This window comes from Cyprinodon tularosa, unplaced genomic scaffold (assembly GCF_016077235.1).
Source record: "Cyprinodon tularosa strain WSP-4 unplaced genomic scaffold, ASM1607723v1 ctg300, whole genome shotgun sequence".
Taxonomy (NCBI): Eukaryota; Metazoa; Chordata; class Actinopteri; order Cyprinodontiformes; family Cyprinodontidae; genus Cyprinodon; species Cyprinodon tularosa.
In genome coordinates this window covers 714,903-734,534 of record NW_024039009.1, presented here as the reverse complement: position 1 = coordinate 734,534, position 19,632 = coordinate 714,903, and the positions used below count along the sequence as shown (strand labels likewise).

Below are 19,632 nucleotides of genomic sequence, written 5' to 3'. Positions count from 1 at the left end.
GCTTTAAATTATGTGCAAGCAGATGTGTCTCTTGTGTAACTGGTAGCCTGGGCTGGTGCTTCTTTCTGCCCCCCATGTAATCATATTTTATGTAAATACTACCATGCTACTTCCTGCAGTTTTTTGTTTTTTTATGCAAAAATAAAACTACATAACTTTTAATAATTACCTGAAAAATAGAGACTATAACATTTGATAATCAATCTACATGCATGCATTAGGTGGACAGAATTTTTGAGAAAGTTATTTGTAAAATATTTTGTTTTTGCAGTTGTATGTGTATATTTATTTGTTTAGTTTTTTTTAGAATAACTGCAAATGTATCCGTGTGATGTTTTGTCTTGGCAACTTAGGCTTAGAGCACGGTGGGTCTGGTTAGCCAGCTATGTCAGGGAAGATTTCCTCTACACAAGATAAAATAATTTATTAGTAATCGAAAGGACCATGTTGTGCTTCTGTTTAAGGCACAAAGATAGAAAAGGTATGTTTTTTTGTGATAAGCAAGAAGCTAAGAAAGCTTTGAACAATGGTCTACTTTTTCTGTGTTTCCCAAAAAAGTATAAAGCTTTAATAAATATGGGGAAAAAGCTGCATTGCCCGTATCAATACATCTACAGATATTCTGGAGCCTATTCTGCTTTACATGTCTCCTCACAGAGGGTTCAAAATGATTGGCTGTGAATGAAAAAAGGAGGATGGATTGCGTGCACGTGTGAATGTGCATGAGACCAAACAGAGCAGGCAGAACGGATGGCTGTGTGGAGGGAAAAGGTGCGCAAGGGAGGCGAGAGAAAATGAGCCAGAGAGACTGCAAGATTTGTGAAAGATGGGATGAGGGAAAGAGGTAAAATGACATGTGCACATTAGATTTTGTTACTTGTAAATGACAAGGCTTTGCCTGCATAATGCACCCCATAGATATGTGGGGATCAAGCATGTGTGATTGATGAAGTGACATCAAGATGACAGATTGGGAATCACCTACACTCCTACTGGTGTTAACACATTGATTGTAATCAGTGCAAAGAGGAGGAGGAGCAGAGGAACAAACTCTGTCAGGCTGTGGAAACAGAGATGGAACAAAAGCCCATGATTTAGAAGTGTCTGCATCCAGTCTGTGCATTGATCCAGAAAGCATGAAGTAATGTCACTGAAACACAGTGGAAAATATCGCTCATCTAAGCCAAAAATCAGAGAAACGGAGAAGAAGACTGGCAGGTCTTCTTAAGGCAGGAGATCCATTACTCTAATGGAGGACAGAAGGGAAGTAGATCAATGAGTGTGAGCGCTGTGTGGATTTGTTTCATGTCACAGAGCTAAACCACAACTGAACTGAGGTTGTGACTAGTGGTGAGAGAGAGTGCATAGTGGTTTGGACCATATCCACTGACTGCGTAGGCCTCCAACATCAAAATGGATCCGTATTAAAAGAGCATAACCAGGGATCAGGATGCGACTATAAACAGTGTAGAATTAACATATGCTGCTACACACATTCATAAAAAAAAGCTTAAGTTATTGTTGATTGAAATTTCAATCAAAATTAAAGTTCCCTTCAGCAAATGCTCGTGTAATCCTTTAGAGTTTTCCAACTGCGCATCAATCAGGCTGTTAAAGCAGATTCCAGCCGGGTTTAGACAGCAGAGTTTTCATCATTCCTCTTTACAGCTGACTGTCTGTATGTTAACTTTCTTCTGTCCATTCAGCAAGTCTCGTTTGGCAGTGAAACACCATCCAGACGCATGACAAGAAGCTTGAGAAGACAGTGTCAGGTCTTTGCCCCAAAAGCAGAGTGAGCAGACGATGAACAATTACTCATACAGTACTGAAATTTTCCACCTAAAGGGGGAACGGGGGTTCAAATATCTATGATTTTTCTGCAAAAACAAAACAGGAAATAATACCACTTCAATTGCCTCAAGGTGAATTTCTCTGCCGCTTTCCCTTTCTTTGACCATGACAAATCTCCCTAAGTGATAGTAATGATTGTAATTGAACAGGCACAGTTCCTTCCCACCTTGATCCATCTATCACCTTGGATGCAATCTGCTGCCTTCGACTCGTGCATTTGTGCACACGTCTGCATGCGAGTCGGTCTCTCCCCCTTTGGCAGCTGGCAGATGTGCCGGTAACCACTAGTGACAGCAGAAAGTGTTAGCTGGATTATGAGATGCTCCTTTTATGGTGTGTTTGCATGGATCTATTGCAAAGATAGGAGGAAACTCAGAGCCCAGGGCGGTCGTAACAGCCCCCCTCAAAAAATGAGGGAGAGGAGTTTCTGTAACCCTGTGGGATGCAGGGCACAGAAGTGGTGAAAGGAACAGGAGAGGAAGAAATGATGTAAAAAGGAAAAGAAATACAAGAAAGAGAGCCAGGGCAGGGTCTGAATGGGGAGCAGGAGTGAATGAGTGGGGAAGAGTGATGCCTCGACAAGGAGGAGTGTGGTTAGTCAGGGCTGAACTGAAATCTGTCAGAGCAGCAAGGGAGAGTGTGTAAATGTGTATGTGGGTGTCTGTTTGTGCTGGAGGTGATGGCTTTGTAATGAAAACACCAGCTGAGGGTCCCTCTTCATGGCTGACTGATGTCAGTCACAGTCTGACAATAGCCTCCCCAAGGATGGCTGATCTGATGGATGGGTGTTGTTTGTGGAAATAGTAAAAAACAAAATTAACTCTTAATGCAGTGTAAAATTTCATTGCAACTTTTAATTTAGTTTTAAATTAAAAATTTTTTTTAGTTGACTATATTTAGTCTAGGCTTAGTTTGTTTAGAAATTAGTTTATGGTCATGGAGGAATGCATTTTGGATATCCATTACAAGACTCCTTAAGTTTATTGTTTTTTTTTTTTTTTTGCAGTTGTCGCTGCAGTTACTGTGTAAAAACATTGAATGAGAAATATTTCCCATATGACCGGCCCTTTTTTCTTCCCAGGGTCGACATTTTCCACCATTGGTTGGATGCTCATTTCTATCACCCATGGGATTGCATCTATTGGGCTAGTTATATAGCTCAATTCGCTTTACTTTACGAATAAATTAAATCTGTTTAATTTCCAGTTCAGATCCTATTTACATTTTTTTGTTTGTTTTCATATTTTCTTTTGATTGTTTTTCTTAAGTATTTACTTCATTTTTAACAAAGTTACCAGGAGCCAAGTCTAAGGTCCACTGATTAGGCCTTTACTGTCTAAAAAGGACTGATGTTACCTTTTTAAGGTCTGACCTGTTGATTTTGATTCAGATTGATTTATTTTTTATTTCAAATTATAAAACACAGAGGGGTAAAATATGTTGCAGGTTCTTTGATAGAGGGAAGAAAATATATCATAATCATATCAACATTATGCACATATTTATGCATCAAAGTATGTATCCTTCACCTTTATCTGACTCTTATAATACAAAGCAAAGCTCTGCAAACAAAAATGTGTTTGCTGAATGTTATTGAATCAAAAAGTTGGGAAATCAAAGTTGTTGTTTTTTTCTCTTCAGTATTTGACCTGCAGATTACTGATCAGATCTAGTACAGGGAACTTTGTCAAACATTGAACTCTAGCCCATTGATTGGTGCTTTTGGAGTTCAAATACATTTTATTGTAGATTTTGCACTGACATAATGCGCAAAATGCTTAAAATCTATATTGCTATGATGTACCTCAAATTCTGGAAGGTTGTGATTTAATAATTATTTAGGCACAACATCAATGATCCAGTTGCAGCCACTGGAGTTACATCCACTTTGATTTTAACATTTTAACATTCTAATAAAGAAAATCATTACATTGTGGATTAGAACCTTCACATCTGGTGCAATTGTATGAAAGGTATTCAGTGCCAACAGATCTGTTTGGGATATTTGTGCATACGGTAATCCCTGTTTGGAATTGCTTTTGTGAGCGTGTGACAGAGGGTTAGAGGCCCTGCTTGTCTGAGGGGAGCAGAGTGATGGTGTCATGCTCTGCAGACTCACAGACAAATTAATTCACTTATTGACACTGCTGACACGTCTCAGTGACTTTGTAAAATGAACAATTGATCAAGCTTCCTCTCTCTTCCCAGCTCTCTCTCACTCAATTCTCCTGACTTTTCTCTTTTTTGTCCACCTCCTTATCCTCTTTGCCCTGTTTTCTGTCACCACCTTTATTTTTGAATTGTTTTTTTTTTTTCATTTTGTTTCATGTTTTAATAAAACCATTCTTCTTTGAAAAGCTACTGCTTCAGGTAGCTGGTTACACAGAAAACAAATTAGGTAGTAAAACATTTGAAATGCACTAAGAAAAGGCCAGGGAATCAGACAGTTTTTTTCTTTTGTTTCACTCTGATCACTGTTTAGCAAGTCATTAAATGCATGAAATTGTAGTAATCCCACCATTTTTAGTCTAAGAGTGGATCAACTGACAGCATTTACTTTGGTGACATTTTATAAACTTCAGATAGATGGTAGGGAGATTTTTTTTGATGTGTATATAAGGATACATTTAAGGATTTGTCTTAACTGTGTTTTTGGTCGATCTGAAATCACCACTTCTTATCTACCCGAAACACGTTTCATCTATTTTTAATGGTAGATACCTTATAGAAATCAGGATTACATTTAACCCAATAGAAAGGAATAGGAATGTATTTCGCTGTGAAGAGCCTGATTGGTGCATGTCTATAAATGAACATAAACTCAAATAAGTGCATCATGAGGAAGTGGATGTTGGTTTGGGGGAAGCTGCTGGTTTACCTGCATTTAGATATAAATCAAAGGTAGCTTTGGTCTGAACTTTTTAATCTGGGTCAAAGGAACTGCAATGCACATTGTGTTGCAGCATTCACGTCAACGTTCTTAAGTTTTCATTAATCATCATTTTAGCAAAGAATAAAATGACACATGTTACTAAGTGACTCTATGTCAGGCACCTGTTCAGTAGAGAGAAATAAAGAAGCTGGTAGATTCTTCGATCAAAATAGAAAATTAAGGATTTATACAATTATCTCCACTTTGCAAATATGTCTATAATCGTTATTTGATATCTAATCACCTAAAAGATAAATCTTATGGTTATTGAGTTAATTATTGACCAAAAATTATTGGAACTCTCGGTTTTAATGTATTAAATGAGCAGGTAAATAAAAAGAACTGGCGTTCACTATTTGACCAGCTGATCATCAGTCTGAGCTGACAAAGAGAAAATTGGTTGATTCAAAATTTCCAGCCGCTTCTGAATGGGAAATACTTACTGGCTGTGTAGAAACAGATTTTGTTCCTTTTCCTTGGTTCATTAATCTGTACTTGTTCTTATTTTCATCATCATTCATGGTCAGAGTACAAGGAAAATTGCAGACATATGAACAGGTCAAAGGAACAGATTCGCAGTGGGAAAATATTGAGAAGAAAAAAACAATGACTTAAAAGGTTGATGGTACTTGTGTGAACATGTCTGGTTTTCTCTACTTTCAATTCTGCATGGTATTGCTGCTTTCCTGCTGGAGACAAATAAAACCAGACTGTGAAAAGAATGATGGTGTGAGTAAAAGTGTGAGGAGAACCCAGTGAATCATTCTGAGATGGGAAGTTTACCTGCAGAGCTAAAGGCTGCATAAAGATTGCACCTCAGCATTCTAATCAAATCTAAAGATTCATACTTCTAAGAGAGAGAAGAAAGACGGACAAAATCAGACTAAGAAATGGAATATTGCAGATTGTTTAGAAGAGAAAGGACAAGGAAAGCTGGTGAATTGTGAGCAGGTGTGTGCTGTCATCTTAAAGTGTCTCGTTTCCATTTCACCTTTCCATCCATCTTCCAGCGCTCGGGGACACTGACTTTTAATGGCCTTTTAATGCTTTATTAGAATGCAGCAGATTTACGGGCTCGAACTGTGCTGGTGACTGTCAGTGGCACCGAGGAGGGTTTCGCTGTTAAATGTCGACCTGAGCTGGAAGAAGGTTTTAAATGACAGAAGTGGCCCCTTTCCGAACATACATATTTTAGCTAATGTTTAGAGGCTCAATAAATTTCTGTGCTTGTTTTGTTGTCATAAAACAATACATTTCCTCTTTACCTTTAGGCTGTAACAAAAGAAGCAACAAACACAATCCAGTGTTCTTTGTGATTTGAAATACGTTCAGATCAGGCATAACACTGGGTCTGTCAGAGCAGTGGTAGCCTTTGATACAGGGGATATGATTCTCTTCGCCACAATCTTGTCCACAAAATAGAAAAAAAAAAAACCAAAACTTTCTTTTCCTAGTAGCTCTTCGTTCTTGTGAGATTGGGTTTAGGTGTGTTGCACATCATGGGTGGATGGTGACGAGGATGCTGGTGACTGATTTGACCTTCTAATTCCATGCTCAATCAAAGGCTGTGAGTTTGACGCATCCTGAATCCATTTGACGATCTCTATTCCCTACTCTTCAATTTTTATGCTGATCAGACTAACCCAATGGTGTGATGAACAGGAAGTCTTTAAAACACTATTCAAAATGTGTAAGGCTCTCATTTTAATTAGCAAAACACATAAAATATGTTTTTTTAAAGCTTTCTTGGCAACAATACCACCTTAGAAGGACATAAGCATTCATAGTGCTTTAGATTGACCTTGGATTGTTTCAGTCACCCTTTTGACTTTCCTTGACTCTGACCTTTCCAAGAAATTTTAATGTGTCAAATTATTTCCGGTAGGTTGCATTATCAATGCTTCTGTTGTCTTTTTAGTTTGCAGAATGAGCTTCATCTGAGGAGTGGGTCTGGGGTAGTAGAATAGCGTTTATAATAAAAAACATCACTATGTAGCTGCTTGTTGGAATAACTGTACTTAGTGTAGGTAACTTGAAGAATAATGTCTGGAAAAGGAAGTTTAAACTCCCAGATGTGGCATGTGCTTTGACCTATAACACATAAGTCAGATAAGTTTGTTTTTTTTATGCCAGAAAATAAAAAGAATTGAAGGAGAGGGAAAAAAAGAAGATGAAAGCTGAGAAAGAAAGAAGTATAGAAGTTGATTGAATGTATAAATGGGGGGCTGGACGTGAAAACAACAACAACAAAAAAAACCTTAAAAACTCCAAAGAATTTATAAAGCTCCATCTAACATGTTAGTCTAAATCTAAAAACACTCAGACACACATATTTCTTCATCACCGTATCCTGAAACGATGGCTTGTGCAACAAGGTGGGATTTAGACTTAAGTGCAGGCAGATCAATCGAGCTGTAATGGTACTTTAGTGGCAGTGCCATTCTCTGAACTCTGCAGTCAATACCACAGCCAGGTAATGGTCCTGAATTCAAACGTTCACTCACAACTTTCCTTCCTTGTTTTTTTCCCTGTCAGACCATCTCAGCAAACTGGTATAAACTTCCACTTATTGGCTTGTGATCTTGTTGGAATAAACACAGCTGCATAGATTTGGTATTGTGGTATATGTCTGTGAGCTTTTACACCTTCTCCACCTTAATCAGAGGGATTATACGTTGCAGGGTATGTTTTTTTTTTGCAATCTTTCTTTGTCTGAAGACGGGAAAAATTCAAATATGATAAGAGTGTTCTGGTACATAGAAAGCTACAATTTATCTTTGCATTAATAAAGTGAGACGGGGAACCTTGAGGTTTGCAAAGTATAAACACTGATGTGAACTTGAGCAAGAAGAAACAGCAACCTGACCATTAGGGGACAGATAAATGCAAGGAGCCATGCCTCATGAATACTATGGTGTCCAAGTTTGTAAATTGTGCCTGTGCAATTTACTGTGTGTATATATTTACACGCACCCGCTCCATGCACCCAGCGACCCAAAAGAAACAGCAAGGAGCAACATTTTGTAATGAGTGCGCGCATGGGAGCGGGCAAGTAGATGCACATTACACTGAATGTTAATACTGTGCATATCGGTGGAAATCTGCAACGCTTCACTTGAGATCCCACTGAGCTTTGTGCTTTTGCCCGTTTCATTTTAAATATCTTTCCGTCTTAGGGAGAGACACTTTGTTTTACACTGATAGGATTTTTTTTTCTTTGTCTGCTTGGTTTGTGTCTGGGCAAAGAAAATCAGAACAGGGAAGATAGTGTCTAGAATAAGTGTGTGGATGTGTGTGTGTGTGTGTGGTCCTCAGACTAATGCACATTCCTTCTTTTTGAACACACATAACCTGAGATTTTATTCTTTTGCTTTATTTTACCAAACTGGATTTCAATTCTTATTAAATCTAGTCAGCACTATTGCTGTAAAATACCTTCACAATAAAGAGCATTCCTAGAAATCTAAACTTATACTCAGGGAGGTTCAAATTGAACACTTTTTTGAAAATAATTTAATACAATAGTAAAGGTTTTTAAATTCTTATTCCTTAAATTACAAAAATGAAAAGCTTCAATATTTTTTTCTCAGTTAAAGTCATTTATAATATGTATCTAAGACTGTCTGGGAACCTGAAAAGCAAAAAGAGAGAAATAGGAAAAAAGCTTTATGTTTAGATCTGAATGAGAATATTTTCCAAAACTGGGTTCCACTGAGGTTATCCAATAATGATGTGCTTCCTGTTGCCAACAGCCCTGCTAAACAGAAACTTCCTGTCCCGTCCTGACATTATCTATGTGACTGACAAACGGTGCGAGGCCAGTGACAACCACATCAGGCAGACAGTGTTTAGTAAACCTGCTTCTTGATGCGGCAGATGAGGTCACAGCCTGTATCCGCAGCAGTAATTTAGCAAATTCATGTGTGCGTGCATCTGTTTGGGGGTTGGGGGGTCGTTCGGATGGGGGGCACACGGATGTATATTTGTGGAGGAGGTAGATCTGCCTCGTTGCATGCCAATGAGCCAACGTGTCAGTCCTGCACGATTACTCGGAGAAATGACACAGCTCAGCCTCTCAGCCCTCTGAGACGTGCAGTGAGAAGAGATGGAGAGGGTGATGTAGCAGGAGGGATAATTTTAGATGGGGTGAGACTTGATGTGCTCAGATAATCCTGCAAATGTTTGTGCTCAGTGTGCTGGAGTGTTTTAGGTATTATTTTTTTTTTGCCCAAAGTCAGGACAGCTGAGCTTCCCCCAAAACACTCTTCTTTGAAACAGAAAAAAACTATAAAAGGTTGTATATTGGTCTGAGAAGGTCCAAGGCATTTAGAATAAGACTTAGAATTAGAGGATTTCTACCTAAAAACAGGTACCTCAGCTCCTTGGTTTCCTTTCCTTTCAAATAGGAAGCTTTTAGTGACCTTACAGAATGCAGATAGCTCTTAAAAAAAAAGCCCAAGTTTGATTTTTTTTTTAAAGATCTTTACAATTTTTTGATTTCAACATGTGTTAGAATGACTACTTAATGCTGTAAAATGTAAATAGTTTACTGGTAATCCCCTTGCAATGTGTCCTCCATGGGAGATAAGCACAAAGTTGTTTTCTTATGCAGCATAACAATTCAACAACAAAAAGAATATTGTGGCACTTTTCCACTCAGAAGTAAAAAGCATACATAAGCAAGTGGCTGTGCGCCAATTTGTTTGTGATTACAAGACTGAAGATGATGTGTTGAGTGCAGGCAGTGATGTTGAATTTAGTTGGCATTGTGTTGTGTTAAGACCCCTCCTATCAAAGTACTGACAGTTTCTCTTATCATGGACTTTATATACGCTCTACCTCCATCTTACCACTTTTATAATTCTCATCCTTACAGTTATCGGGCATATTTGCACACTTTGCAATGAAAATGTTGCTTAGTCATAAGGAAAAAAACTAAATTGTTTTTATCTCAAACAGGTGGGTGGCCCAGAGAAACTATTTCATTAGTATTTCACCACACAAAGCAGCTTGCAATTGTATTATAAAGGATTAATCACTCCATTATACTGAAAAGTAATTTGCTGTGCTGTATTGTGGAGTTACTAGATTGTTGGTAAGAAGGGAATTTTAATTTTACTTTAGTTTTTTTAATGAGAAAAACTACTCTTATATATGCATTTTCAAGATTAAACTACCTGTTTAGATGAAACAAATTGGGATCGAACCTTTAAGTAGTTTTTTTTTTCTTACTTCTGGTGTCTGGGTGGCTGAACTATGTAAGATGGTGGGAAAACTACAGTGCAAAAAAAGGGCTGTACTCAAAGGTTGTTCTTGTCTGTCCCTATTGAATGACATGTAAGATCTTAAATGAGAAAAAAGCTTTTTTGTTTTAGATCTAATCAGTAATATATTAATATTAAAAATATTACTTCTATATACATAGGGGACCAATCTCAAAGCTTAGTTCACTTATTTCTTTGGCCGATTTCTCTACTCCCTGAATATAAGCAGAAATCTTCTATGATTCCTTTCTATAAAAGTTTGCTTTAATATAAAACCACTATCTGGATTTTGTACAATATATGCATTTTTTTCCCACGATGGGACATTTTCTCTCTGCACTCCCAATAAGCAGCCTCTACACCCTCTAACGTCCCCACAACACACACACACATGCATGCATGCACGGCTGTGCTACTTTAATGAGTGTATCACAGAACAAAGCTGATAAAAATGCATGCCCTGGCTCAGGCTTTCAAAAGGGAATAAGAAATAGGCCTCTGTGCAGCCATGCAGCATACTTAATCACTTCTCACAGCTCATGCACCTTGCATACTTTCAAATACTGTACAGGAATTGCACAGTTAAACACAAATATACCAGTTACATTTGTAAACAGAGACCCTAAAAGCTGCAAATATGCAGATTTTTCTGTGTTTTGTATGATTGTGGGAATCATATTTAATTAATTCTTCTAACTTTTACCTGAAGAATTTGCCAGTTCCTTCCTTATCTTTTATAAAATAAAATAAAATCATTTCTCATTTTTTGTGCGAGACTTTTGTCTCTTCTTTGTCTTTATTGCTTCATTTGAACTTTTAGGGTATAATATTTGACTGCCCTGTTAGTTTCTTCTCTGTTTTAAACCAGGTTTCTTTTCTACAAGCATTTCTGTTCTTGCTGTTACATTCTCTACCGCCAGGGGGCAGTGGCACCACATTAATATTTGAGGGTGATTTAAGTTGTCAGTCTTTGTTCCTTTTGGAGAAACTTCTCCAGAAGGAATAATCATGGGGGTGAGTTACATATCAATAAAACCTGATGATTGATGAAGGTTTAAGGAGTGGAGAACATTTTGTTATTAATGTCACTCTGTTGTCTTTTTATAATAACTGCAGAGGTTTTTTTTTTCTTTGTAAAGAGGTGGTGTGTTGACACACTATTATAGCAGGATGGTAATTTACCTTGGGTGTGTATTTGTGTGCTACATGCACAAGGTGTGTGTGTGTGTGTGTGTGTGTGTGTGTGTGTGTGTGTGTGTGTGTGTGAAAGTACACTTGCATCAGAGGCTGTCACTCAGCTGTAATTAGGAAGAGTCTCTCCTGCTGTCCTCTGACAGGCTTTGAATTTACCTTGCAAATACTGTGCAAATTTAGTGTGCTTGTGTGTGTGTCGTCACTCCTATGGCATATTTGATCAGCTGTTAAATGTTTCAGCTAATAGGCCCCTCTGCTGTGTTCCTTTTTATATACAAATATTTTGGAATCAGTTCATTTTGGGGTTTATTATGCATGTTGCTTTATGTGTCCATCTGTGTAGCTGTGAGTGAGTCTGTTGAAGAAGCTGTGTATGTGTCCATGACAGACAGTGGGAGTCGGAGCACGGGACGAGGGGGGCTTTGTGTGATGTTTAGAGTGGGGATCACATATAGCCTGGGGGTAGGTGAACCCACTGTAAACAATAGATCTGACAGAATCTAGACCTTCACATCTTCAACCCTGTATGTGTCTGTGAATTTGTGCATGTTGTGTTGCTTGTGTAGGAGTGCGTAGACCTGAGTGCAAGGCCACTGAAGGCCAGAGAGGACCCCAGGGCAGACTGGTCTTTCTGACAAGGCGTCTTTGTGCTTTTCTTTCTCCAGAGTGTTGTTCGTGTTTAAGGTGAAGAAGAGCCACCATGAGTTTTACCTCGTGAGATCCTGCGTAGCGGAAGATAGAAGACAGACAGGTAAGATGAAATCATGTGGAACTCTAACACATGTTTATGTTGATCTACTTTGTCTCTGGTTGTTGATTCATCTGCAAACGCTGTTAAAATAGCAATAACTGTGTTAGAACTACTCTATAAATGTCTGGCCATTGTTCTTTGTGTAATAGCTGAAGCACAGTCATAATGGATGTAAATTCAATGTGGGAATATTAATCCTAATCGTCTTGCTACAGGTTCTTAGCTGGGTTTGATTTTGAACTTTGACTGGGCCATATGATGGCAGAGACATTGGTCCTTATTGTTCCATTGTTGTTCCAGATGTGTGTTTAGGGTTGACCTCCGTCTGGAAGATGAACCTCAGCGCTGCATTCTGTTGCCTCTAACATGGTTTCCTCTGTTTTATAGTTAGGCCTAGAATTATTCATTTGCTTGGCGTTTATATTTAAAATTTGCGAATGGACAATGAGATAAGTATCACTAAAAAGAAAATATAAGGCAGTATAAACGGGATATCGGGTTTGAAAAATATAGTTTATTTGCTTTTATTTACATACTATTTAAAAAACGTACACTCAAGAGTTATATGTTTTCTATGTTGCTAGTGGACAAAAATATTTGTTTTATCTGACTCTGCTGGTGTTTTGACATATTTTCTTTACTGTTCCCAAGTATTATAGGTTTAAATACAGGTCAACAATAAGGAAATCATAAAATTTGGACACCATGGCTCTTAACCAATAGACCCATGACCAAATATTGACTTGCTACCGAGTGGTTGGGGGCCCCTGCTCAATGTGAGCTCCTTCAGTTTTAAAATGCTTCTTTAATTAATGTACTCCATTACTGGTGGATGGTCACGTCTTGATAGGTTTGTAGTTGTACCTGACTCATGTGATTTTCAAATGATGGATTGAACAGTGCTCTAAGAAATGTCCAAACCGTGAGATATAACCTAAGCTACTTTTTCATGCACTTTTCCCCTGACCTCTTCTTTGTGCTCCTGGATCTTCATTAGACCCTTAATGTTCTGTAACAAACCTCTGAGTTCTTCACAGAACAGCTGGCAGCTGACTGAACAAGGTTTTAATCAAGGGTACCTGAGTAAAAAGTTACTTTAAAGGACTGAACAAAAAAATTAAACCAGAATTTGGGGATTTTGAGGTATTAAGAATGGCTTCATAATTTTGTAGTACTTTTTGATGATTGACCAGCCTTATTGAAATGCATTAAGGCAGCCAGGGGCGTTTTATAGCTCTAAAATATGGACTAGAATATTAATTTAGGACATGCATTAAAATAAACAAAACAAAGAAAAGGAAATAAAAACAAACTCGGTTACCTTGTCATTTATTCTTATAAAATACATATTTTAGTAAAAATAATAGTGCCTGTGTAGCATTACTTTTGCTGTGTAGCATTACTTTTTTTTTCAATGACCAGGGACATTTTATTTTAACTATATCACTCCCACAAGTAGATCTGAAAATTTTACCCCAACATGACTTAAAAACAAATACCCCAAAGAAATGCCAATGCTGATTGTTTAGCTGAACATTCTTTGACAGCCGCTGTAGACGTGTAAGGTTGAAACAAGGGTTTCCTCAGGTCACGTCTGTTTTTAAGTTTGTATTTTCTTCTTGTGACCTTTGCCAGCTAACCTCTAACATTGTTGAGAAAAGCTGCATTTGTTGGTTGTTTTCTAGGCTTTTCTTCAATTTCTCATACTCTCCTTTTTACCCTCTTTGCCCCCGACCCCCTCTCTCTCAGGATGAAGCTGAGGGGAAGGTCAACATGGCCTTGGCAGGTGGCCTTCCTTGTTGCCTTGGTGATGCTCTGGGTTGATCCAGTGTCCGCCGGCAACCGTAATCATCGGGGATCCACAGGTACACAGGGTTTTGCCCTGAATCCCTCTTCCTCCACCATGAGAGGTTAATTACACTGTCATTTCAGAGGCATAACACATGTTCCCTCACCCCGACGCGTGCTCGCCAGCCTACATCATGGAGGAGGGGTCTGGTCGAAGATGTTTTGCTCATTTCTTCCCTCTGACAGAATATACCCTAGACAAGGATTCATATTTGGCTCAATGCAACAAAACAGCTTCTGTTTGAGTGATACAGAGTACACTGATACACACATAGCACTTAAACTGTCAGAAACTGTCAACACAAACATATCAGTTTGGGTGAGATCTCATCTATTCACAGTGTAGATGTGAAACATTTTCATAGTCAGTGCCATTCTCAAGGACTCTCACTCCTTCGGTGGTACCACATGATTAAGTGACTCTCATAAGGAGTAAAGGCCCTGAACTCACAGTTATCAACTAATCATGTTTGCCATGGAAGTTTAAATTAGTTTAGATATTTAGTCATTTTCAAAAGTGTTCATGCTTATTGAATATTTTTCACATTGAGCCCAAAAACAACCTCTAACATCAGTTAGAAATGGAAATCCTAAAAGTATTTATATGCATTCACCACACAATTCCCTGATCCACTTAAGAATGGCTAGTCCACTCAAATTGCCATCATAAACGAATAGAGTTTCCCAGTGTGTGATTTAATTTGATATAAAAACAGCCGATCTGTGAAGGCCTCAGGAGTATGCTAAAGAAACAACATCATTAAAATCAAGGGAGACAGCAGACAGCTCAGCTCAGGGAAAAGCTGTGAAGTATAAAAGAGAGTTAGATTTTAGAGTAATACCTCAAGCGTCTAACGTCTCACTCAGCCCTGTTGAACTTGTCATGTGGAAATGGAAAGCCTTTGCTTCAAATGTAGACATCTAGGGACATGGCAGTCCACCATACAGTATAAACTAAAAGGCTGGGAAAAACGAGCTCTGTATAGACAGACAGCTAAGGTGCCAGTGCTAACTCTGGAGGAGATGCTGATATTCACAGCTCAGGTGAAAAACAATCTGTTGGGTGGACAGCAACAGCATTAGCGGTGCTGTCAAATATCTGCCCTGAATGCAAGAGGGGAACTGTTCAAGGCAGCAACTGTAAGGTTTGCCACTTGTCACTTAATGAATGTCGAACGGTTATTCTCTGTAAATCATTGTAGTTCTCCCCCCACCAAAAACACCCAAAACAAACACAACTTGACCAAACCCAAATACTTCTTCTTTTTATCATGTCTGTGAGGATGACTCCAGGGACAGTTAGTGCTGAGTCACACCGACACCATTGCTGAAACCTGCTAAGTCCCCTCTTCCTCACTCTTAATTACAACAGTTTCCTTAATTATCTCCCAATTTCTCCACTTTTACTGCTTGTGTTTTGCAGGGTGACCTTTATATGGCACAGAAATGCTACCAGCATCCCGTCCTTTCAGGCGAGCGATTGTGTTAGTTTCCTTTTAAGTGAAGAAAGACGGCAGCCTGCTTACGGCAGGGACACAACTAATTACAGGCTCTGTGGATTGTGAAGGTCAGCATCATCCCCTGCCCCCTCCTCATTTCACACTTGCTGAGAAACAAGATATCTTGCACACAAATGCACTGCAGCTTTTTTATTTGATGGTCAACCCTAATTAGTGAAGGCTTAAGACCTGTTGGCTGTGAATATCAATATCACACACATAACTCAGTTTGAGGGAAAAATAATAATTGGGTGAATGTTATTGCTGCCAGATACATTTTTAGGGAATTTAACCACTTCTGCTGGTGTTTAGTTAGCTGATTAGTGGGACATTCATGATCAATTTGGATGTGGTACCTCAAATCACCACAGAGTGGCTCTGTAGGTCAAAGAATGCATCAAATGATGAACATACAACACATTTTTAAAATGTTAATTTCACTCACATTGTCGTTCTCAATGACAATCTACATTTTACTAAATATCTATTAACAAACCAAAACATAATGAAAATATTTGTAATGTTAACTCCTAATATTTCTGCAATTTAAAGTGTCCCTGCTCCTTGTTAAGGCAGGTGGAGAGATTATGGAAAAAGTGATTGGAAGATTTTTTTTTCCAGTTTGCTATATATATATATTTTATGAATCAGCACTGAAGGGCATACAATGCAACCTCTGATCTCCTTATCTTCCTTTCACTTTAAATAATATAACATTTAGCACACAGAGATGAAAAACTGAGCTAAATGTATTACTTTTACTGAACATGTAAAGCTTAGTGCACACATAAATAAAAGACTCCGCAAAATGCTAGAAAAACACGCATTTATCTTCTATAAAGCTCTCTAAGTTGCATTTACTGGGTAAATTATCTGCTTTGTGATAAAATCGACAGAACACAAAGAAACATGAAGAAACCATCATAGGAAAACTTTAAAGAGGAGATTTCTAAGACAAGAAAATGAACAATGCAACGCAAGCAGTGCAATCTTAACATTTTTGAATCCTCATTTAAAAGAAATTTAAAGTCTCCAACAATAACAAATTTACTTTGTGTACTCAACTTAGTTGATCGGAGTTAAAGAAATGTCCAATTAGTAAAATAACTCGGGTTTTATAAATATAACCTGACATAGGGGGCCATTTCCCCCGGATAATGGCCATATGTAAATTTTTTTTCCTTCATTACAAGCGGTGAGTATAATTGTTCTTAAAAGTGGCATTTTATTGATACGAAAATAAACAACTTTTAGACCCTATCTAAATAACCGCTGATTGTTGTATGTCCTGTATGCAGAAACCTTTGCTGTCAAAATAAACTCTTGACTCCTGGAGTCCACTCGGACTTTAGGTGTAACTGAGTGGTTTGGTTACATCAGGTAAAAATTAAAGCTTTGCTCCTGGTGGGTTTTCTGTGAAATAAAGGTTGGAAATCATCTAATGTCTAGAGTTAAGTATGATAGGAGCTCTCTCGGGTTATTTCTTATCCAAAGGCTCTAGGACCTGCTATGCACACAGCACCATAAATATTTTTCACCTCTACCAGAAAATCAACCTTAAAGCTACAGTGTGTAATAATTACAGGCATATAAATTCAGAAATTTAATATATTATACATAACTATGTTATTTATCATCACCTATGAGCTCAGCCTTTTAACCATAACATTTGCGTTGCCTTAGAATTCGTTATTTATAATTACATAGGAGCGGGTCTCGCAGCCATGGAGGCTGACATCTTTGCGCTACGGCAGCGCAGAGGCAACAAACTAGCGATTGCGAGATCTCCCATGACGCTCGAAAATAACTACGGCAAGTTGAGAGAGATGAACTGAGACGGTACTGAACAGTAGATGGCAGTATTATGCCTGAGAAGCGTTTAGTCTGCCTGAAACCAAAGAAGAAGAAGAAGCAGGTATACTGCGCCTCGGTAACAAGAAAGGTAAACAGGCAGATTCTGGGGGTTTTGGTGCATGGCGCGTGTTTTGAAGCTGCTCTGCTTGTGGAGAAATGTCCTGGGCCGTGAGTAGTGAGGAAACAGGAAGCGATTCTTGTGGGATGGAAGAGGGAAATAGTGACAATGAAGGTTGGAAGATAGCAGCATCAAAAAATGAGAAAAAGCGGAAAAAACAGAGATCAGTTAAAGGGGAATCTAGTTCAGAACAATCCAGTGATGATCAATCCATACATTCCACAGCACAACAAAATGAATTCAAAGTCATATTCAAAGTCGTTAATCAGGCAGACTCTTTTACAAACTGGAATCCGGTTCACTTAACAAAAACCATCAATAAACTTGTTGGAGAAGTCAGAGGTGCCAGAATTCTGTACAGTGGAGACCTGCTAATTAACTGCAGAGACAGCGCCCAGCAAGGCAAAGCAATACGTATTAACAAAATTGACGGGATAAGAGTTCAGTGCAGCCTAATGGAGAACAAAAAGATCAGCAGGGGAGTCATTGGAGGAGTTCCTCTGAAAATTTCTGAAAAAGAGATTCTGGAAAACATAAGCGGTGCAAAAGTAAAAGAAGTAAAACGGTTAAAAACAACAAGAAACGGAGAAAGATCTGACAGTTTATCTGTACTAATTAAATTCGAGGAAGAGCAATTACCAAGCAAAGTATTCATCGGTTACATCAGTTACAATGTCAAAATCTACAATCCACCACCATTGAGATGTTTCAAATGTCAAAAATTCGGACACATTGCAGCAGTTTGTAAAGGGAAACAGAGGTGTGGAAGGTGTGCAGGAGAACATGAATATGGTAAATGTGGAAAAGAAGCTAAAATAAAATGCTGTAATTGTGGTGGAGAACATACTGCTGCTTATCGCGGCTGTGAAGCAAGCAAAAGGTCTGAAGAAATAAAAAAAATGAAATTTGAGCTTGGAATAACTTATGCTGAAGCTGCAAAAAGGATCCCATCTCAGTCAGAAAAACCCAAACCTACAGTTCAACACACGGCAAATTTCAAACCTCTAGAGAAATCTCCAAAAATTGATGAAGACTCACTAATTGTTAAAAAGACAAATTTTGTTCTTTTCATGGTGGAAGTGATTAATTGTACTGCTCAGACGACAAAAAAAACAGAAAAAATCAAAATAATAGTGAAGGCTGCAGAAAAATATCTGGATGTTAAAGATATGAACTGGGAGATGGTTGGAAGCATGATGGTAAGACCAATGGGACCATCAGAAACTGGCAGAGGTACGATGACCTAGAGTAAATTAAAATTATACGGGCAAATGTAATTTAGTATAATTTAGTATTATGTGGGTTTAAGTTACACAGGTTATTTTATTGTATTTTTTTTTTTTTTTTTTTTTTTTTGGGGGGGGTGAATCGTTTCCTGTTTCCTTGCTTTACTCCATATCAGTTGGTGGCGGTAATGCACATTTCACAAGTTTGCCAACCGCCATAAAATCTCATAAGAAGAAGAAGAAGAAGAAAGGTAAACAAGGCGGCAGGCGTGAGTGACTTTGCAAACTGTTTGGCACTGTGTGGCCAAACATCAGACGAATGGAGGATCATGTCTACTCTGTATCACAACGAAAAGCGGCGGTCACCGAACCCCCGTCATCTAAGAAGCGGAAACACGACGAGAATAAACGCAAGAGTGACAAGAAACGACAAAAAACACGGATCAACATTGGCACGGCATTTACACGATGGAAGTCACTGATGGAGGAAAAAGGTTTTCAAAGTGACGCTCAAGTTGCCAGTTTTCTCTTGGACAGGTAATTAATCCTATACACACAATTGTCTAATATCACTGCAGTTTTTGGAGTACAGGATGCTCAGACCTGTCTAAAACAATAACATGCTGCGTGATGATGCTGTTACTCTCCAGTATACTTATTCAGCAACGTTCCTGACGTTTCACAGGTAATGATTCAGTAATTTTCTGTAAAATTATTTTCTGGATATATACCTCGGTTACTTCTCTCCGGCTCCTTTGGAGATCTTCAAGCCTTTCCTCCTCTGCTCTCACCCCGCTGGCTCCCCTCTCTCGCCTGGCCCCAGCTGCACGCTCACCCCGGCCTCTCTGCCCTCTTCCTTTCCCTCTTCCTTGCCTTGTAACCCCCGTGCCACAAACAAGACTTGGACTCTGTAAACGGGGAATATATATTCTTCCAGCGAACACAATCTCGCTGTTAAACTAATGACTACAATTACTTCGTCTGTTTATATCACCATGCAAAGCAGCTCACCAAAACGTCACAACGACGTAGAAAAAATAACGGGTATATTTATTATCTTAAGTCTACATGAAATCTATACCCTACACAGACTAA

The 19,632-nt window shown here is 38.5% G+C and overlaps 1 protein-coding gene across 1 annotated transcript in view; it reads left to right on the top strand.

Annotated features, from left to right (window-relative positions):
- Positions 1 to 19,632, top strand: part of tafa4b (TAFA chemokine like family member 4b) — a 63,841-nt gene that overhangs the window by 1,564 nt on the left and 42,645 nt on the right. Inside the window, exons 2-3 of the mRNA XM_038291813.1 lie at positions 11,907 to 11,992; positions 13,742 to 13,857. Coding sequence (XP_038147741.1) covers positions 13,743 to 13,857 — 115 coding nt within the window. The 5' untranslated portion in view covers positions 11,907 to 11,992; position 13,742. The remainder of the gene's footprint in view (positions 1 to 11,906; positions 11,993 to 13,741; positions 13,858 to 19,632) is intronic.